Here is a 20,193-nt window from a genome sequence, read left to right as displayed (position 1 = left end):
GTAACTCTCATAATCCCCATGTTTCAAGGGTGGGACAAGGTGGAGGTAATTGGATCATGGGGGCGGTTCCCCCATGCTATTCTCATGATAGTGAGTGAATTCTCATGAGATCTGATGGTTTTATAATCATCTGGTGTTTCCTCTGCTTTCACTAACTTCATCCTGCTGCCTTGTGAAAAAGGTGCCTGCTTCTCCTTTACCTGCTACCATAACTGTAAGTTGCTACCATAACTGTAAGTTTCCTGAGGCTTTCCCAGCAATGTGGAATGATTTCAGAGAATGTATGGAAATGTCTGGATGTCCAGGCAGAAGTTTGCTGCAGGAGTGGAATCCTCATAGAAAACCTCTGCTAGGGCAGTACAGAAGGGAAATGTGGGGTTGCAGCCCCACACAGAGTCTCTACTGGGGCACTAGCTTGTGGAGCTGTGAGAAGAGGGCCACCATCCTCCAGACCCCATAATGGTAAATCCACCGACAGCTTGTACTGTACACCTGGAAAAGCTGCAGGCACTCAATGCCAGCCACTGAAAGCAGCTGGGAGTGAGGCTGTACCCTGCAAAGCCACAGGGATGGAGCTTCCCAAGGCCATGGGAGCTCACCTCTTGCATCAACGTGACCTGGATGTGAAACATGGAGTCAAAGGAGATTATTTTGGAAGCTTAAGGTTTAATGACTGCCCTTTGGATTTCAGAGCTGCATGGGGCCTATAGCCCCATTGTTTTGGCCAATTATTTTCCATTTGGAATGGGAACATTTATCCAATGCCTGTACTCCCATTGTATCTAGTAACTAACTTGCTTTAGATTTTTATTCTCATAGGCAGAAGGGACTTGCCTTGTTTCAGATGAGACTTTGGACTTTGGACTTTTGAGTTAGTGCCTGAATGAGTTAAGACTTTGGGGGTCTGTTGGGAAGGCATGATTGGTTTTGAAATATGAAAAGAAATGAGATTTGGGAGGGGCTGGCGTGGAATGGTATGGTTTGGCTGTGTCTACACCCAAATCTCACCTTAAATTATAATCCCCATAATCTCCATATGTCAAGGGTGGGACCAAGTGGAGGTGATTGGATCATGGGGGTAGTGTCCTCCATGGTGTTTTCAAGATAGTGAGTGAGTTCTCATGAGATCTGATGGTTTTATAAGCATCTGACATTTTCCCTGCTTGCAGTCACTCTGTCCTGCCACCCTGTGAAAAAGGTGCCCACCTCTCCTTTGCCTTCTGCCATGATTGTAAGTTTTCTGAGGCCTCCCCAGCAATGCGGAACTGTGAGTCAATTAAACCTATTTCCTTTATAAATTATTCAGTCTTGGGTATTTCTTCACCATGGCGTGAGTATGCACTAACACAACCACCTAGGGTAAATCTGGCTCAGAGTGAGAGGGAAGGGAGTGATACATCCTCCCATTTCCTATTATATTTTGTGTTGAATGCCCTCCAACTAGTTTATGGTTTTGTGCATTTTCCACATCAGAAGAAAATTGGGCTAACTAAACCTTTTCACAGTGTCAGTGGAAAAAAAAAAAAAGTAGTTCCTGGGGAAAACTCAGGCTTGTCTTTCAATGCTATGAAAGATTCATTACCGATTTAGTCCAGACTGCAACAAGTGAGGAACTCACAATCAATCATTAGTGACATTTCCTCATGTCTGCTCATTTCTCTGAAAATATTTTTCACCTTTTAACTTCTACTGAAATCTGATTCTCCTCTGAACACACAACTGCCCCAAAAGAACTCTCAAACCCTTTGCCACACTTCTGTCACTGAGCCTGGCAGTGTGAAAAGCTGTCCTCCTTGCTCCTAATTGCAGTTTTCAGGACATTATTCTTTTCTGCTCCCTACAGATAACTCATCCTCCCTCTCAGCTGCTGACCATGCTTCCTATTTCACCGAGAAAATGAAAGCAATTATAAGGGAGCTTCCATGCACTCACACACACTTTTAGCTGAACTGCCAACAATATTTGTATCATATACTTTGTCTTCCCACCTGTTCTTCTAAAGGAAGTCTCTGCATTCCCATTTTACAACAAATCTCTCATGTATCATTCCAATCAGCATCACAGTAGAGTGTTATTTCTTCCATTTTAGACATTAATAAAAACAAACATATCTGATGCCATATTCTCCTCTAGGTATACTTTATTTCTCATTTATTTTACAGCAAAACTCCTCAGAATTCTCCAGTTTCATGGCCTTAAAAACTGTCTGCACACTAATGATTCTCAAAATGATATATTCCGTTCAGACATCTCCCTTGAACTTCAAATAACAGCTGCCTACTCTACAATTCCACTTGGATGTCTAATAAACATTTCAAACTTACTTACATGTTCAAAATCAAACTCCTGATCTTCTCTCTCATTTACCAAAATTTCCCATCTTAAGAAATATATTCCCTTCCAGTTGTGAAAATTTTGGGAAGTTTTTGGCTCAGGCCAAAAAATTTGGAATCATCCATGACTCTTGCCTTTTAGCTAATGTCAACATTAACCTAGTTATTTTATATTACCTGCTGTCTTAACTCCCTCCCTTACCACCAAAAGCAAATTTTTCCCACAAAAGGCAAAAATGGTTCTTTTAAGACATAAATCATGTCATGTCACATCTGTGCTAAAACTCACAATATCTTTCCATCTCAATCAGAATTCTTAAAACCACCCACAGAGATCCACGTGATCTAGCCTTCTAACAAATCACTGATCTCATTTCCTGCTGGTCTCATTCTTACTCCTTCTAGTTGAAGTTCACTATCCTTCTTGCCCTTTTCCAAACATTCCACATATGCTCTTGGCTTATTGAATTTATACTTAAAATTGTCTGCTTGGAACAATTTATCTGAAGTATCTACAAAACACTTATCCACCTTCGTCACATCTTCGCTTTCAAGTATTGCATGTACCATGATACTGATTCTAATCATTTGTCCCTACACTACAATATGCCACTGTTTCTCTCTCATCTGTATTGTTTTCCCTCCATGTGATGTTTTACTATCTTACATATGTTTTTGCTTGTTTATTATTTGTCCTCAACTATTTTGTAAGCTTTAGGGCAGAAATTTGTGTCTTCTTGGTCACTGCTGTATCCTTAGATCTTAGATACAAGTATATGGCAGACATTCTGAAAATACATTGAAAAATTTTGACCATAAATCCTTGGTAATACACTTGTCATATAATTGATGATTGGAACCAATGTCAAACATCTATAGCAGGTTTACTCTGGTCATTTTGTTATTTTTTCTAACATATCAACCCATTACACATGATTTGAACTTTTTTGCCTAAATTGTAGCATTATGATGGAGTTTTATTGTATTTATAGAATGAATAAAATAATGAAAGAAAGGATATGAAGAAGTAATAAAGGAAGGAAGCGGGGAAGGGAGGAAAGAAGGAAAGACATTGAAATATAAGAAAGATATGAGTGAAATAATTTCTCTTATCCCAAGATGAATAAACACTGAAAAAACATTAATCGTTCGAATCTGAAATCAAAATGACTAAAATGTTTTAGGTTATGCTAAATTGAAGGTCAGTTTAATCAAGCCAAAGTCATCTATAGTAGAAGATTCTTTATGTGGGGGAACCTCCCCAAAAACAGACTTATTATAAAAGAATTTATAAAAAAATAATTGATTAATATGCATGTATGGTGATGGTGATGCAATCTACAGTGGAAAGAATCTTCACTTATAATTATCTTGGGGTCCAATCAGTGTAATTTCAACAAGCAGAGACAATCACAATGAAATCATGGAGACTTGGAGGTAAGATATGCATGGGGATTCCTCTCAGTAATTTTTGTTTAGATGATTAAAATAGATGGTCCCATAGCTAGCTAGGTACAGAGACAGCAAGATAAAGATAGAGAATATAGAGATACTTACAGTTTTTAAAATATTTCGCTACTGTGATGGTTAATTTTATGTGTCAACTTGACTGGTCTATGGAGTTCCCAGATATTTGAACAAAGAATATTTTGCATGCATATGTGAAGGTGCTTCCAAAGGATATTAAAATGTGAATTGGTAGGCTGAGTAAAGTAAATTAACTTCTCTAATGTGGGTGAGCCTCTTCCAATCTGGTGCAGGCCTGCATAGAACAATAAACCTGAGCAGAAGAGAACTGCTCCTTCCTGACTGCTTTTGAGTGTGGCTATCCATTTTTTCCTGCATTCATCCATGAACTGGAACATTGGCTCTTCCTGGTTCTTCACCGTCCAGAACATCTGACTAGAACTATACCCTCTCCTTGGTGTCCAGCTCGCTAAATGAAGATCTGGGACTTATCCACCTACCTAATCATGTGAGCCAAATTCTTTAATGAGTCTCGCTCTCTGTCCCTGTCTCTCTTTGTTTCTACACACACACACACACACACACACAATTTATATATTGGTTGTTTCTCTGGAGAACCCCTAATAGTATAACTAAATTGTGTGTTTTTTAAATTTGTTTTTTCACCTGTTGTTTGGAGTTAAGATAACTAAATTCCATAAATATTTTTAATCTGGTACAGTTTAAGTCCTGAAATATTTGAGTAATTATACCTTTATCATTTTAATGCCACCAGTGGCTCTCTTTCTTTTACATCTTCATCAGCCTCTTTTGCATCTCACATAATTAGGGATAAGAAAAACTCAAGTTACGTAAAAAAGCTCTTCAGTGTTTCACAGGCTTGTACATCTCTTTGACTTCATACATGCTGTTGCCATATACTGGAATACCTTTTCATTCTTCATTGTCTAGTTAACCTTTCTTTAAGGATTCCTGTCCCCAGGGAACTCTCTCCTATGCTTCATTCTGCTATAGGTCCCCCACCCTTAACCCTGCCACATTCTCTCCTTGTGTCTTATACAGGTTCTGCTGTGGGACATGTCATCCTGTACTATAATTATTAATAAACATCTTTGGGTCCTCCAGTAAAAAGTGTTAAGCACTTCAGAAGGGTAGAAACTGTATAAAAACATGTGTTATGTCCAACTCCTAAAATAGTGCCAGTTGTATTTATTGAAAAAGTAGTTACCATGTAAATGCCATTGGTCCAGTCTATCCCATGTGATAATTTAGAACATTGAGAATCTTTAATATCTGAACGATTTATATTCTTCTTTAATAATTTTCTTTATAAATTTTCTTAAACCTAAAAGCAATTCTCAATTATCTGCAATTAAATAAGCAAACTCAAAAACACAAATTTTTTTTTTCTCAGTTTCACATGAAAGAGGAAATCCTGGATATGTTTTAAGAGATGTGTCACTAAGCAATCATCATTTATTTGCCTGTTCTTTATGAAATACGCATTGGTTTTCTAAACTAAATTGCTTTCATTGGAAGACTTGCCAGTGCCTTTGGTAGATCACATTTTGACTGATGACAGCGATGGAGAAGGAAAAAAATGGAATCATAGTCATCATCATATTGAATCACGGGTAGCCTGCTTATTTGTATTTTCACCAAAAAAAGTAGATTACAAAACAATATAAAGAAGTTTTCATCCAGTGCTTTTAAAAGACCTATGATGGCAAAGAAATGAAATTCTTAGGCCGGCTCAGTGGCTCACACCTGTAATTCCAGCACCATGGGAGGCCAAAGTGGGTAGATCACTTGAGGTCAGGAGTTTGGGGCAACATGGAGAAACCACGGCTCTACAAAAAACACAAAAATTAGCTGAGCGTGGTGCCGCAGGCTTGTAATGCCAGCTACTCGGGAGGCTGAGGCCCAGAATCGTCAGAGCCTGGAAGGCAGAGGTTGCAGTGAGCCGAGATGACACCACTGCACTCTAGCCTGGGCAACAAAAGGACAAACACGAGACTCTGTCTCAAAGACAAACAAACAAACAAAGAAACAAACAAAAAGTTCTTAGATTGCCGGTGAGATTCTATTCTAAGGCAGATATTTACCTTACAACAAAATGATTTATTTTTTATATTACAAATGTCAATCAGGGAAAACCTAAACTTTTCATGTAATTCAATTAGGGCTATGTGTAATCCAGTTATAGCCTACTTCAATAAGCAGTTTTTTTTTGTTTGTTTGTTTGTTTTGTTTTTTTTTTTTTTTTTGAGAAGGAGTCTTGCTCTGTCTCCCAGACTAGAGTGCAGAGGCGCCATCTTGGCTCACGGCAACCTACGCTTCCAAGGGTTCTAGCGATTCTCCTGCCTCAGCCTCCTGAGTAGCTGGAACTACAAGTGTCTGCACCATGCCCAGCTAATTTTTTTGTATTTTTAGTAGAGAGGAGTTTCACCATGTTGGCCAGGTTGGTCTCGAACTCCTGAACTCAGGTGATCCTCCCACCTAGGCCTCCCAAAGTGCTGGAATTACAGGCTTGAGGCACTGTTCCCAGCTGCAATTTTTCATTTCTGTATTAGCTATCTTCTTTTATAATACTTAGACCACATTGTAATTTATGTCTATGGTCTTTCTAATTTTCATATTCACAATCATAGACTCTAGCATTATGTGGCTGATTATGTTTGTACACATTAATTAATAAGGCAATTACCAATTATTACTAATATATATAAGCCAGTGTATTAGTTTCTATTGTTGCTGTAACAAATTACCACAAACCTAATGGTTTAGAACAACACAAATTTATTAGAGTTCTGGCAGACAAAAACCTGAAGACTTTTACGAGCTTAAAATCAAACTGTCAGTAGGGCTGCATTCCTTTCTAAACGGTCTCTGGAAGCATCCATTTCTTTTAGCTTTCCAGCTTCTAGAGGCAGCCTGCATGGGTTGGCTTGTGCATCATTTCCCCATTTTAAAAGTGCATCTCCCTAATCTCTGCTTTTGTCATCCTTGCTTCTTTTTCTGATTCTGGGTCTCCAGTCTTCCTCTCAAAAGGACCATTTTGATTATATTGAGCCTACCCAGAAAATTCAGGATCATATTCTCATCTCAAGATCCCTACTTTAGTCACATCTACAAATTCCATTTGGTCATGGAAGTTGGTCAACATAAGCATAGATTTTGTGGATTAGAATGCAGACATCTTTGGAAGGATGTTATTTTGTCTACCACAGTCAGTATGCAATTTTTATTATATGTTGCCAAAAAACCATAACACAGTAGCAGTAAATATCATTAGAAGTATGTGTAACTCAATATAAAAAGAAACTTTCCCATAATTATTTCTGATTAAAAATAAACCCTATTCCTTGAACACTGTTCTATTCCCCAATATTAGAAACATATAGAGAGAAGCTAGATAACCATCCATCAGTTATGTTATAGATTTGAAATAGACGTTCTCTCTATTTTCTTATAACTTTAGCCATCTCTTTTGCTTTAACTTTAATAAAGACAGTAGAAACACAAGGTCATTTACTCATTAATCTTTCAATTAAATTTGCAAAAACTAATGAAAGGGAAGATACAGAATACATGTTAAATATGCCATAATGCTTGGGATGTAAAATGAGCTTATATATTTTTGTATTTTTTGTGTGTGTCACTATATGCATACAATGAATTGCGGTGATTTTTCTCCAAGACTTTAATTCTGATTTTCAGCAAAATGAAAGCAATATGCATTTCTACCTTTAACTTAATCAATTTGAAAGGCTATGAGCAGAAGTAAAATGAATGAAGAAAATAATGAGCTATATTTTTGAAAGATTGATGTGCCCCATTTCAGGATGACCTACCAAAAGTATAACAGCATTTGGTGGTTCAACATACTCATCTCGTACATGAGGAAATGGAAAGCACACAACGTCAGTGGCTTGCCCGGGGCCATACAACTAGATAGTTACAGAGCTGTTATAAGGTCCCTGCTTTTCTAACTCCTAATTTGGTACTCTGTCCACAATACTATAAACTTTCAATATCCTACTTAGTATATGATTTTCTCTGATTTGGTATAATTTCTCTTTTCCTTAATCTCCATTTTGTATACGAAATTAATATTATTTAGTTGAGTCTCTTGAGAGGGAAATAAGATCTTTTCCAATGTCATTATGTACAAATAGACTAAATACAGTCAAGCTTATTTCCTCTTTCTCTGCAAAGTTCAGATTTAAGTAGGGAAAGAAAAAGGAGTTTAATGATGTTTTCTTGCCTTTTTCTTTCTTTCATTTATTCTTTCTAAGAAATATTAAGATTAGTTGAACTAAGATCTTGTTCCAAAGTTTAATGCCAGCAGTCATAGAAGAGTAACTACATCTCATATTAATTAATATAATCATTCTCTGTGTAGGGGGTGGGGGGTGTAGGAAGCAATAAAGTTAACTGAAATATTTAAATACATATTGACAAATGGATCATCATCTGTAACAACTTAAACCATCCCTGATATGTAAACAAATAGCTTTCCTCAATTGTTTTTCTTTTAACTGTATTTGAATGTGCTCACCTCCATGCTACATATAAACTCATTTTTAATTTTATCACTTAAAGTCTTATTTTATTTTTGTTTTAGAAAAAATATTTAGATATGGAGTCTTATCTTGATTTGACCAACAAGGAGGTTGAAGCTTTGACATCAATGAGGGGTGCAATGAATAAATAATGAATTATTTACATTCACTTGATTCCTTACCCTCAAATACCTTCTGCTCAGTTTGGGGTCATTATATTACAATAGCTATCTCTTCGGCATAAGCTTCCTTACTCTTGTTACATTTCCTTCTGCATATCCCTTGAGTACTTTAAGATCAATCAAATTGAAGTCATTTTACTCTCTGTTTCTTGTACCCAGCTTCATAAAGAGTAGAATATATCTGTAGCATCTATAAATAATAAGTATAATAAGAAGTCTTTAGAGAGTCTTGAGCCAAATAATATTTGTTTGTTTTTACTACAATGATATGTATGAAGATTTCATTATGACACAAAACTTATGTAAGTGTAAAAATAATGACTGTGGGTCCTGATTCCAGATAAATAATTCCCGACGCAGCCATAAATGTAGATCACTCCCAGAAGAGATGGCATCTTTTGTAAGTCATATTTTACCAGTGACATTTTGGTGCTAGTTAATCAACATTTCCAGTACTGATTCTCTATTTGAAGAAATCCTGCCATCTGGAATGGGTCCCGCTAGTAATATTATTTAAATCATCATGGAGTAATGCTTCTTAATCACCTTTAACTTAGTTGGAAAAATTAATAGGCTTGTCTATTCAATTTATGTCCTCCCTTTGGGGTTATCTGGATATCTGTTTATTTGTAATAGTTAAACAACTTTATTACTGACATTTTTTTTCCAGAGCATTTTAACCCACAAACTTAATCATACAAAATATTTAATTTCTGATACTATTTAGAAGTTACAATTCAGATGAATCTGACTCCACTATACTTATATTTGTTTTTAACTATTAAAAATTATTCTTAATGGTGGTGCTATGTTCTTAAAATAATGTAGTAGAAAAATGGAGGCAATATGGCTTTTCTTTATATGGCACAGTACCATTATAAGTGTATATACTAAGATAATAATTTAAACAGAACCTTTAGATACGTAAAAAAAAAAAGTCAGTCTTTAAAAAGAGTTGGAAAAATATAGGTAATATACTAATTTATCGAATGAAGCTAAGACATTACATATAATGAAAGTAGTCAAAACAACATGTACACATTAATAAAATGTTTGTACTTATAAGTCCATGCAAATGAAATGGACACTAAGAGGATATACTAACTTTGCCACCAAGCATCATTAAACACAGGTAATTCACAGGAGTATTAAGGTTGTAGCAATCTAGAGAGCTACCACAAGTCAAAAATAGCACCGAAGATAGTGGGGTGTGCACGAAATTAATAAGAAATTTAAAGAAACATAATTTTTAGCGTAAGTCAAGATAAGTAACCTGGCATAAGAGTTTTAAGTCTTTAAAGGTTCTTAAACTCAGTCTCACTTCCCTGCCTCAGTATCTTGTCTGATGGAAAAATGGATCAAAAACATAGATTATACTCATGCATCATTTAACCCAGGATTTCAAGATTATTAGGTGTTCCTTGACTTATTTATTCTTCATATATTCATTTTTTCATGCAAAAACTACTTACTAAATATCTTATATCAATAAGACACTGTGCTAGCTGCTAGATAGGAAAGAATAGGATAGTGCCCAAAACACTGAACCTGCCCTTATAATTTATTAGAAGGGATAAAATACAATAAATGAATACATCACAATTTAATAAGAGAGGTACAATAAAATAACTACTAATAAAGTAAGAAACAAGTATGTGTACATACTTCTGAATACTATTTCAAAGAAGAGTGATTAGAAATTGTTCTGCAAATTTGTGGTAGGGAGGAAATACAATTCAACCTTCATTCATGAACGACTATTCTGTGTCAGACATAGTGCATGCAGCTAAAGATACAAATATAAAGAAAACATCATGATTTTCTTCTAGGAGTTCTTAGTTTATCAGGATTATCTACTGTTGGGGTGCAAGGAATGTCAGGGAAGAATTTATGGAAAAAGTGGTACTGGAGTTGCATCCTAAAATGTAGGTAAAATTTTGACATATGGAGAAAAGGGAAAAAAGCTTTCCAGGGAGAGGCAAAACCATGACTACAACAGCATCTGCAATCTTCTCTCTAAACTTATTTTTATACTTCTGAAGGCTTGGTATGAAAATAACAGAAGGCATAGCTCTGTGATACATGCTTTACAACACCTTGTTTTTAATGCAAAAAGAATCAATGTTCTTGGAAAAATCCTTTTTTTATTATTTCAGCTACATTTTTGAATATTTTTATTAGTGCCATTGAAATTACCTGGCGCTGTAGATAGAGATGGTCTTATGCGATTTCCGTATTTTAGATTCCCCCAAATAATCTGGGAACTCTTATAGAAAGTAACAGAGATAAATTAAACCTCATTATGGTATGGTGTGCAAGTATTTTAAAACATTTTTAAAATACTAGTCGTTCGTAAGTGGAATCTATTCTAGACATTACGTATTTGTTTTTGTATGATTTTTACCCTTCATTTTATTTACATGGGTTGAGTATAGAAAAGAAAAAAATTAACTTATGAGCTACTGAGGTGGATTTGCTACGGGATGAGCAACATCAGCAGAAATATTACAATAACTTTTTCTTAATCCAATCTGTCACTGATGGACATTTGGGTTGATTCCAAGTCTTTGCTATTGTGAATAGTGCTGCAATAAACATACGTGTGCATGTGTCTTTATAGCAGCATAATTTATAATCCTTTGGGTATATACCCAGTAATGGGATGGCTGGGTCATATGGTACATCTAGTTCTAGATCCTTGAGGAATCGCCATACTGTTTTCCATAATGGTTGAACTAGTTTACAATCCCACCAACAGTGTAAAAGTGTTCCTATTTCTCCACATCCTCTCCAGCACCTGTTGTTTCCTGACTTTTTACACCATGGAATACTATGCAGCCATCAAAAAGGATGAGTTTGTGTCCTTTGTAGGGACATGGATGCAGCTGGAAACCACCATTCTTAACAAACTATCACAAGAACAGAAAACCAAACACCGCATGTTCTCACTCATAGGTGGGAACTGAACAATGAGATCACTTGGACTCAGGAAGGGGAACATCACACACAGGGGCCTATCATGGGGAGGGGGGAGAGGGAGGGATTGCATTGGGAGTTATACCTGATGTAAATGATGAGTTGATGGGTGCAGCACACCAACATGGCACAAGTATACATATGTAACAAACCTGCACGTTATGCACATGTACCCTACAACTTAAAGTATAATAATAATAAATAAATTAAAAAAAAAAAAACCACTGGTAAAAAAAAAAAAAAAGAAATATTACAATAACTAATTGAGGGTCAAGGTCTTTTGAAAAACTCTTTAGAAGTCTCTACTGAGAAAGCAAGAAGATGAATATAAGCAGAGGGACACAGAGCAATCCAAGAGAAAAGAGTAGAGAAATTATATTCCTAAATGTGGCCTTTTCTCCATGACCCTCTGCCTTGATTAACTTGAGAAAATCCCTTTTCTGACCTTCCCTCTTTAATATTATTTTTGAATCTTCAAGAGAATTTAAACTACTTTCTCATTAGTGTAGTTTGCGAAGACGTAAGAAGTCTATACTTTGCACACTGGCCAGAAAAAGCAGTTTTATCTGTTGGTAGATTCTTTGTTTGAATCTATCTTTCCCCTCTGTGATCTCTTCTCCATGATTAGTTTAAAAGCTCTTTTCTTGACGTGGTTCAGCTTTGATATTATGAAACCACACTTCGTGTTTTACATTTTTTCCTAAGAAACTTGTAAAAAGTGACTTTTTGGATATAATTATGATGTAAACTTATAAGGTGACAAGTTTAAATTGGAACTTTGACCAAAATGATGGACTGGTTCTGAGAAGCTATGCTAACTTTATATAATATTCACTTTTCGCAAAACTGAGAAGAGGAAACAGCAAGAGTGAAGGAATATGATAAGCTTTTTTTTATTATTATCAGTCCTTAATATGTGGTCCACAATAGACTTTAGATTTGGTTATAGGTTGATTGATGTAAGTGGAATATTTGCACTAAACTTTATGGTTTAAAATATGTTTTTGTATATATTAATATCATAAATAATTGTATAAGTTCCATTGCTGTTATATTATTTCATTGTTATGAAAACTGAGCTTCAGATAGGTTAACTCACTATTGAAAAGTTTTACTATTAGAGCTGAAAGCCACTTCTTATTTCATATCTAGCTTCTGCTTTTACACTGATGTGAAAGTACAAATTTTAAAATTGTATTTAAAATATTGTCATAATAGCATTAGTTTCATTAAAAATGTACTTCATGATTTTTGATTGGTAAGTGGGCATAGACTGAAGAGATTAATGACCAGTGTTAGGTGAACTAAAATGTTCAAGGACCACCATTTCAACATCATATTGTAGATTTAAACCAGGGTAATGAGTGTTTACATAGCTTTGATATTGTCCTAATACTTGAATACTATTGGGAAATAATTTCACTCAAATATGTGGAAATGTACAGATAATCCCAGGGACTCACTGTAATTAATTTCACCTAGCTTACCAAGAAAACAGTCTGGTTTTGCATATTTCTCTAGTTTCACTACTGCAAATTAAGTTGTGTTTTATGCTTTTAAGTAAATTGATGTTTAAATAATACTTACGTAAATCAGATGCAAGGTCTTAGTTTTTAAGCTGAAGCTTTATCAGGTCTCAGTTTTTTCTTTATATATTTTCTTAGCACAAAAAATTGAAGCTTTAAAAATAACTGCCAGTCCAAAATCCTTAAGGATGTGTCTGCCTAGAAGAGTCAGCAACTGACTATGTAGCCCTCCCAAATACCTTTCACATGTCTTTAATACATCCAGTACTTCCTTTCATATGGGAAACAAGTTTTTACTTTACTTTTCCCTAGATGACTTTCAGTTAAATAAAATACTTATGGCTGAAGTATGAAACATATTGGTTTTCAGACCTACTAAGTTAATGAATGATCTCTTCAGGGGAGCAATGTTTGATAGGTGAATGGATTGAAGCCTGAGCATATGGATTGTGTCTATGAATATAGGCGGGAAGCAGAGTGGTGAGGCAGAAAGTAGAAAATTGAAAGTTTTAAATGCGAAACCGAACAGATGAAAACTGCATGATATTATCCAGGGAGGCTCATTCTCAGGTTTCACAAAGTTTATATTACTAGCTAGACCCTACAAAAGAATTGGTTAATTTTTGATAAATGGTCAGATATTATTAAAAAGAGTCATTCTAGAGTTTAACAAAGTTTTCAGAATGTCTAGGCTCCTCATTCTATAGGTATGGGCATCAAAATCACAGCTTCCCCAAAGTCACATCTATGTATATCATCAGTAGAAGAAGTAGCGTCTAGAAATGAGGGGCCTTGAATCCCCTGTGTTTCTCCCACTTGTGCTGCTTTCCCTCCCAACAGAGCATCGATCATTACAATAGCCACTTTGTAAAGAGAATAGTTGCAAAGCTATAAGCAGTAAGAATTTTAAAAGAAAAATGAAGAGAGGTGATGCCGTTTAACTCTTTCTAGTTGCCAGGAGAAAGAGTGAGAAAGAATATTTACTTCTTCCAAAATAAAAGTTTAATCAGGTTAAGGAAGATGAGAAAAGATAAGACCAGGAAGCTATTTGCTCCTTCAAAACATAGACAGGCTGCCTTGAACACTTCAGTTTTTGCCATATCAGGGTTTACTGGTGCATAATTACAGGTCCTTGCCAAATGTCATCAATCCATATTTCTGTTCTAATTTGAGTTGATCCTGTTATGAAGAGGATGTCTCTAGCGCACAGGAGAAACAGGAAACGACAGATTTTTAAGGTGAATTTTAAAGCAAGTAGTAATCTCAGTTTATTTCTCTTGCTTTTTTTGCTTTTCCTCAGTTTCATTTATAAATAGTAAGAACAAGAACTTTAATTAGATTTATGTATGAAAGCTACCCTTAGACAATTTAAATCTGATTATTTTCTTTAGCAATATCAAAGTATGAAGGTTGTATGGTATATTACATTTTGAAACATTCAGTAATATAATTATTAAAATATTCCTAATTCTCATCGTGCTTATAGGGCTTTAAAGCAATGATCTTATTTAGGGCAACAGATCTAATTGCCTGGGTTGCCTTGAACAGAAACTACAGTTTAGTGATGGAGATTATTGCTGAATCATTGTTATAGTTTATGTCTGTAGTGTGAGCAAGTATCATGAAGATAAGTTTAACATATTTCTACATAAGAAAATAGTAAATGTTTCCTCAAACTCGGCACAATTCCCCTGATAGGGCATTTTCTGATATATTTATGAGACAAGTATGACTTATTTAAAGTTTAGCAGTCACAATAGTGTGTAGATAGGGCCATGTCACCTCTTTTTAACTGTTCCCCAAGTATCTGGCTGGCTCCAGTGTCAATGTTGTGTTTGAAATCTGCACAGTCATATTTATATCCTCCTATCTTTATAGTTCAGAACAGAGAAATTCATGGTTCTGATTCACAGGAATTACTGTTTTGTTACAATGTTCAAATAATGGCCTGCTAAAAATCTTCTTGCAACAGAAAGAAGTCCACTCTCCTACTATGAAGGTCATTACTGAAATCAATGCCTTCAGTTTAAAAGCACAGAGATGCCATCTAGCAGCCGCCCTCAGAAATTCCCTACACAGAAATAGTTCTTTCCCTGTAAAATTGAGCAATAATTGAATTCCTACAAGCTTTCAGTGTTTGAAATTTTGCTTATAGAATGATGATTTGGCATGTTGTCTATAATTCAAACACTCCATTACAAATGAAATTAATTGACTTCCCTTAAAATAGGCAGTGATATACATCTGAGTTTTTCTAAAAAGAACTGGAAACTTACTAATTATACTTTAATTAATAAAAAGTATTTCAAACAAATTTCCTAAAAGAAAAATTGATCATCTGTCCCTACAAAAATACAAATAATTAATTAGTATGAATTGCCTTCCTTTGTTGGAAGAGAATACCAATCTTGCCAATTTTTTGATACAGTAAATGAGAGAGAAGAAACTAAATACATGCTGAAACTAAGCTCAGTCTATGAACAATGGATCTTGGCCATTTTAAAAAATGTAAAAACAATATTGACTTTCAAGTAACTTATCTACCATAAGATGGCGATACTTAAGCACTTTATAAAATGCCATATAAGACCTGTAAGCTTCAGTGACAGAAAACACACACACACACACACACACACACAACATTATAAACGTAAACATTATATGGTCTTCCATGAAATAGAATTGGCACTGTTGTTAGAAAACCCAGTTGTCTTCAGGTAAATTGATATATAAGAAGTGCTTTCTAAGATGTAGATTTCCAATATTTGATATATGTAAAATCCTATACTTAAAAAAACTTTAGTCAATTTTAAGAGTTCTCCTATTTTTCCAGTTTATGTTTATCCATATTATATATATATACACACACATATATATGTTTACAATAAATAGAAAATATAATAATATAGAATAATACTTAAAATTATTTGAAAATTTGATTATGATATATATCATTCCTAATGTATTAAAAGGTAAAAAAGCAGTTGGTTAGCATTTCTGTTCACTTAAGTGTTATCACAAATTATTTCTTATTTGTCCAAAAACTATTTTTTTGTAGTATTATATGAATGGATTTTTGATTTTAATTTCACCATATATAATTTGCTTTATGAATCCTGACTTTTAAAATCTAAGCCCTTAAGTAACTAGCGGAATAAAAAATAAAATTGTAGAAAATTCTTAGCTTGTAACCTAATTGACAATTCTTTTGAGGACACAATGGTGCCATCTGTAATTTTTTGGGGGGGGCAATATAAATATATATTATATAAATATATAATACAATAGTAGCTTCTCTTCATTTTTTAAAGCAATGTTTTGTCTAAAAGTCCTAAAACTTTTTATAACATTAAAATTACTTGTTTTGAAAGTTTTAACATTCTCTGTGATGTCTATGGTATAGAACAAATATCTTTTGAAAAAAATCATCTTTTGTTCTTTGCACACTGTATTGCAGTATGTGGAAGCTAAGAAGGACACTTTGAAAAGTTAACGTATGTCTTCCCTGGATTTTTCAACTCATTTGTGGCAAATATCCACAGTTCATTCTGAAGAAATTAAAAAGTTTTATAGCATTGAATACACACAAATAAACTCACCAAAACTAGAAAAGATTATATTGACCAAAGATGCATTGCTTATTGTAAAAATTTGTCTTCATATTTAACAGAAAATTATCTATATATTTAATTTTGGAAAGAAAGGGATGCAAACAATGAAGATATTTATGCATCAAAAATACCAGACAAATCAAATCATACACAAAATTGTTAATGAAGCTCTACATTTCTGAATTTATTTTAAAGAAAAACAAATAAAACTCACTTTAAGTCAAGTGACTTTTTCTGCAGTAACTTAGTGATTAACTTTGCTTTAAAAAATGTTCTACCAAGAATATTTCCAAATCAGATATATAATGGAATGTATTCAAAAGTTTTAAGCAATATATAATATAAAAAGAGTGGCAGTGGATAGAATGTGTCACTACAGGTTGCAGAGTCAAGAAGAAAAAAAAATAAATGTAAAAACAAAATCAACACTTTTTCCTAAGTATAAAATGCTTTAAAGTTACACCTTAGCATATAAAATATGCGTTTAAGATTATTAAGATGACATTCACACAGTGTGAAGCGTTTACATCAATAATACTAGTACAATCAAAGCTTTAAAATAAAATGAGTTTATTCTCATCAGGTCCCTCTAAATATGAAAGAGTACAGAAATGATTACAAATATATATGACATGATTCTAAGTTTTAACTGTATACTATATTAGGCCTACTAATATCACAACCACAGTATTAAATTATGCTTTATTACATCTTAGTTCTATTCAGTAATGAAAGGAAACTTAATTTGTCTACACTGCACACATGATGTAAAGCTTTAAAAATAACTTTATAATATTCCAAAATATAGCTTTTATTAGTTTTATAGCATGGAATCATTCTTCCTATAGTGTCAAATTGCTGTTGGCCAGTTAAATAAGTAAAATAATAAATTTTACTCTTTTTCACCAGGTGGCTTATCTCTTATTCCCTATCATTATGATTTTCTTAGAAGCTTTCAAATTATCTCACTTTGTCATCAAGACTTTTCTCAGACATCGTTGAAAATATTTGTCCATATTTTCCTGTCTTTTTATCAAAGGAGTTTAGCGTTCACTTTAATTGCCAGTACTAGATAATTTTCAGAGTTCAACATCTACGAGCTAACTCATCCTTCCTATTGCCCTCCTTAGTTTGTTAAGGTTCTCACTTTCTGTTTCTTAACACTGATAACCAGAACTTCCTCAGTGCCCCCTAATTTTCTTAATGAAAAGAAAGAAACAAACACAAGCTGCTTTCACCAACGCCTCTCAGCCATGGCAGAGAGTATAGCTCTGCTGCTCTGCCATGTGTGTTACAAGCAGCATCCCAAATGTTTTGGACACAAACCGCAGCACGTCTGCGATGGGACTATTATTGACCAGGATCAGCTGGAAAACGCTTCCCTGCTTTCAACAAAGAAACGGTTCACCATGTCCTAATACATGTTTATAAATTGCATTGTTTCTACTGCAAACTCCTTTGCATTACCCGTCCGGCTTCAAAAGAGAGCATTAAGCAGTTGGACACGGAATAAGCGAAATTCCCCGGAGAGCCTCATTGCCCGCTGCCCATGCACATTATATTTTCTCCTGGTCCCTCCCCCCGCGCGGTAGGACTCTACCTTGAGGAGCTATTCCTCTGGTAGTTCACCTTGTTATCTTCCAGGCAGTGGGGATACGCCAGGCACCATAAGGTAGCTGAAAGAGCTGTCTCTCGTGCCGTTTTTGACATATTTATTTGCATTTTTGTTAGGTTTGTTACATATCGCACATGTATTTCAAACAAGACTCAAAATATTGTTCATACCTTGGAAGGATCTAAGCCGGCAAGCAAAGACAGCAGCAGGAGGTTGAGAAGGTTGGACGTCGCCTGCATTCTGATCTGGGTTTTTGCCCCCTCTTTACTCTCTTTTATGTAGGCACTCCACTCACTGCAGAGACCTTTCCCTCGTCAGTTGCACTTTCTGCCTGCCAGTCAGAGCAGAGTGGAAGCAGAGGCGGCGGCAGCAGCAGTAACAATAACAGCAGCAGCGGCAGCGGCGGCAGCCGCCCTGGGGGGCGATCATTCCGCAGGCATTCTCAGAGCTAGGAGTCCGGGAGCTCAAGAGAGTGGGTTGGGCTGCAGTGGGCGCTGGCCGCGGTGCTGAAGCGCCTCCAACCCTCGCGCCCCAGTTTACCCTCTCCCCCGCTGCTATATAGCCAGCCTACCTCAAAAGTTTTGACCCAAGGAATAGATAAAGGGAGTAACTGCTGAGAGAGGTGTGGAGACCTGGACAACGGATATGACATCACTACAGCTCCTGGGGGTTTCGGGGGGATATTTTGCGGGGAATTTGTTAACCGAACAAGGATTGACTCTCGTGCTCCAGTTCAGCATTTGCCGGCAACTTGAGCTGCAGAGAAGTAAAGAGTCAGCTAAATACAGGATTATGAAACAAATAGTGCACTGGAACCTTCTGCTGTCATTGACAGAGGACTTGATATTGTATTTAGTGCTTTAAACAAAGTTTGCAGTGCAGTCTATCAGTGTGTGTTTGTCATCCAAGGCACACGATTTTCAGCTGTTATAGATAGATAAATGTGGTAATTTATAGATGTGTACAGTCATTTGTGAATAGTTTATTGAAATTATATGTTTTGGTTAGGTATTGATGTGCATCTATCTATCTATCTAGGGATTTTGGTCATCTGAAAACACTATGCATAAATAAATAAAGAGACTTATATTCTTCTTTTAGTTATAAATGGTATATTCCATTAGTGTTCCCCCAACTGAAATAGCTCCACCACCCCATATGCACAGCCATACCTGGAAATATAGTTTTTCTATCAGTCTGACTTGTGTTTTTACTTGAGGAAGAATTCACTGATAGATGGATAGTGGGATGGGAAAAGTGACTATTTCTAAGCTTTCAAACACTTCTGTAACCTAGGGCTCAAGAAAAGACAGAATACCTGCTTCACAAGAGCAAAGAAAGGGTAAATGGCAAACTCTCTTACCCTGCATCATTCAACCTTACTTAAGCAATTTCATTTCTTTGAATGTAAAAAAAGTGTTCTCAATAATATAAAAAGGAAGAAGTTGGTAGCCACCCTGAAATATCCCCCTCGTACAATTATGCCTTTAATATTTCCATCTTCTGTTGATTTTTCTAGAAATTATACTTCCTAAGGGTTAAAATATATAAACTGGGGTTGTGGACATTGCTTCCTTTTACTTCCACATTTAAAAGACAATGAATTGAGATATCAGACACATACCGCGTATAAAATCTCCATCAACCTTTCACTGAATGTATACTCTATTTTTAAATATAAGAAATCCTAATTAGGACTCAAATACATTTGAAAGTTATTGCCCCCAAGAATTTACAACATATTGCATCTGTTTTTATCCTAATATTATCAATGTTACTGGAGGTATTTATTTTCTATAAACATAAATGGCATGAAGTTCACTACATCTGATAAATTTTTTTGACGGAATGGATCATGCAAAATAGAGATTGCAGAATCATAGAAAGAAAGTGAAATTACTTATGATGGTATTAATTT

General features: G+C 35.2%; 1 protein-coding gene across 1 annotated transcript in view; it reads right to left on the bottom strand.

Moving 5' to 3' along the window:
- LOC105485485 (olfactomedin 3) overlaps positions 1 to 18,921 on the bottom strand; it is a 203,149-nt gene extending 184,228 nt beyond the window's left edge. Inside the window, exon 1 of the mRNA XM_011747879.3 lies at positions 18,446 to 18,921. Coding sequence (XP_011746181.1) covers positions 18,446 to 18,514 — 69 coding nt within the window. The 5' untranslated portion in view covers positions 18,515 to 18,921. The remainder of the gene's footprint in view (positions 1 to 18,445) is intronic.
- Positions 18,922 to 20,193: the final 1,272 nt, after the last annotated feature.

The sequence above is a fragment of the Macaca nemestrina genome, chromosome 1, assembly GCF_043159975.1.
Source record: "Macaca nemestrina isolate mMacNem1 chromosome 1, mMacNem.hap1, whole genome shotgun sequence".
NCBI classification, from domain to species: Eukaryota; Metazoa; Chordata; class Mammalia; order Primates; family Cercopithecidae; genus Macaca; species Macaca nemestrina.
The sequence above is the reverse complement of the archived record's forward strand: the minus strand, read 5'-3'. Positions and strand labels throughout refer to the sequence as shown.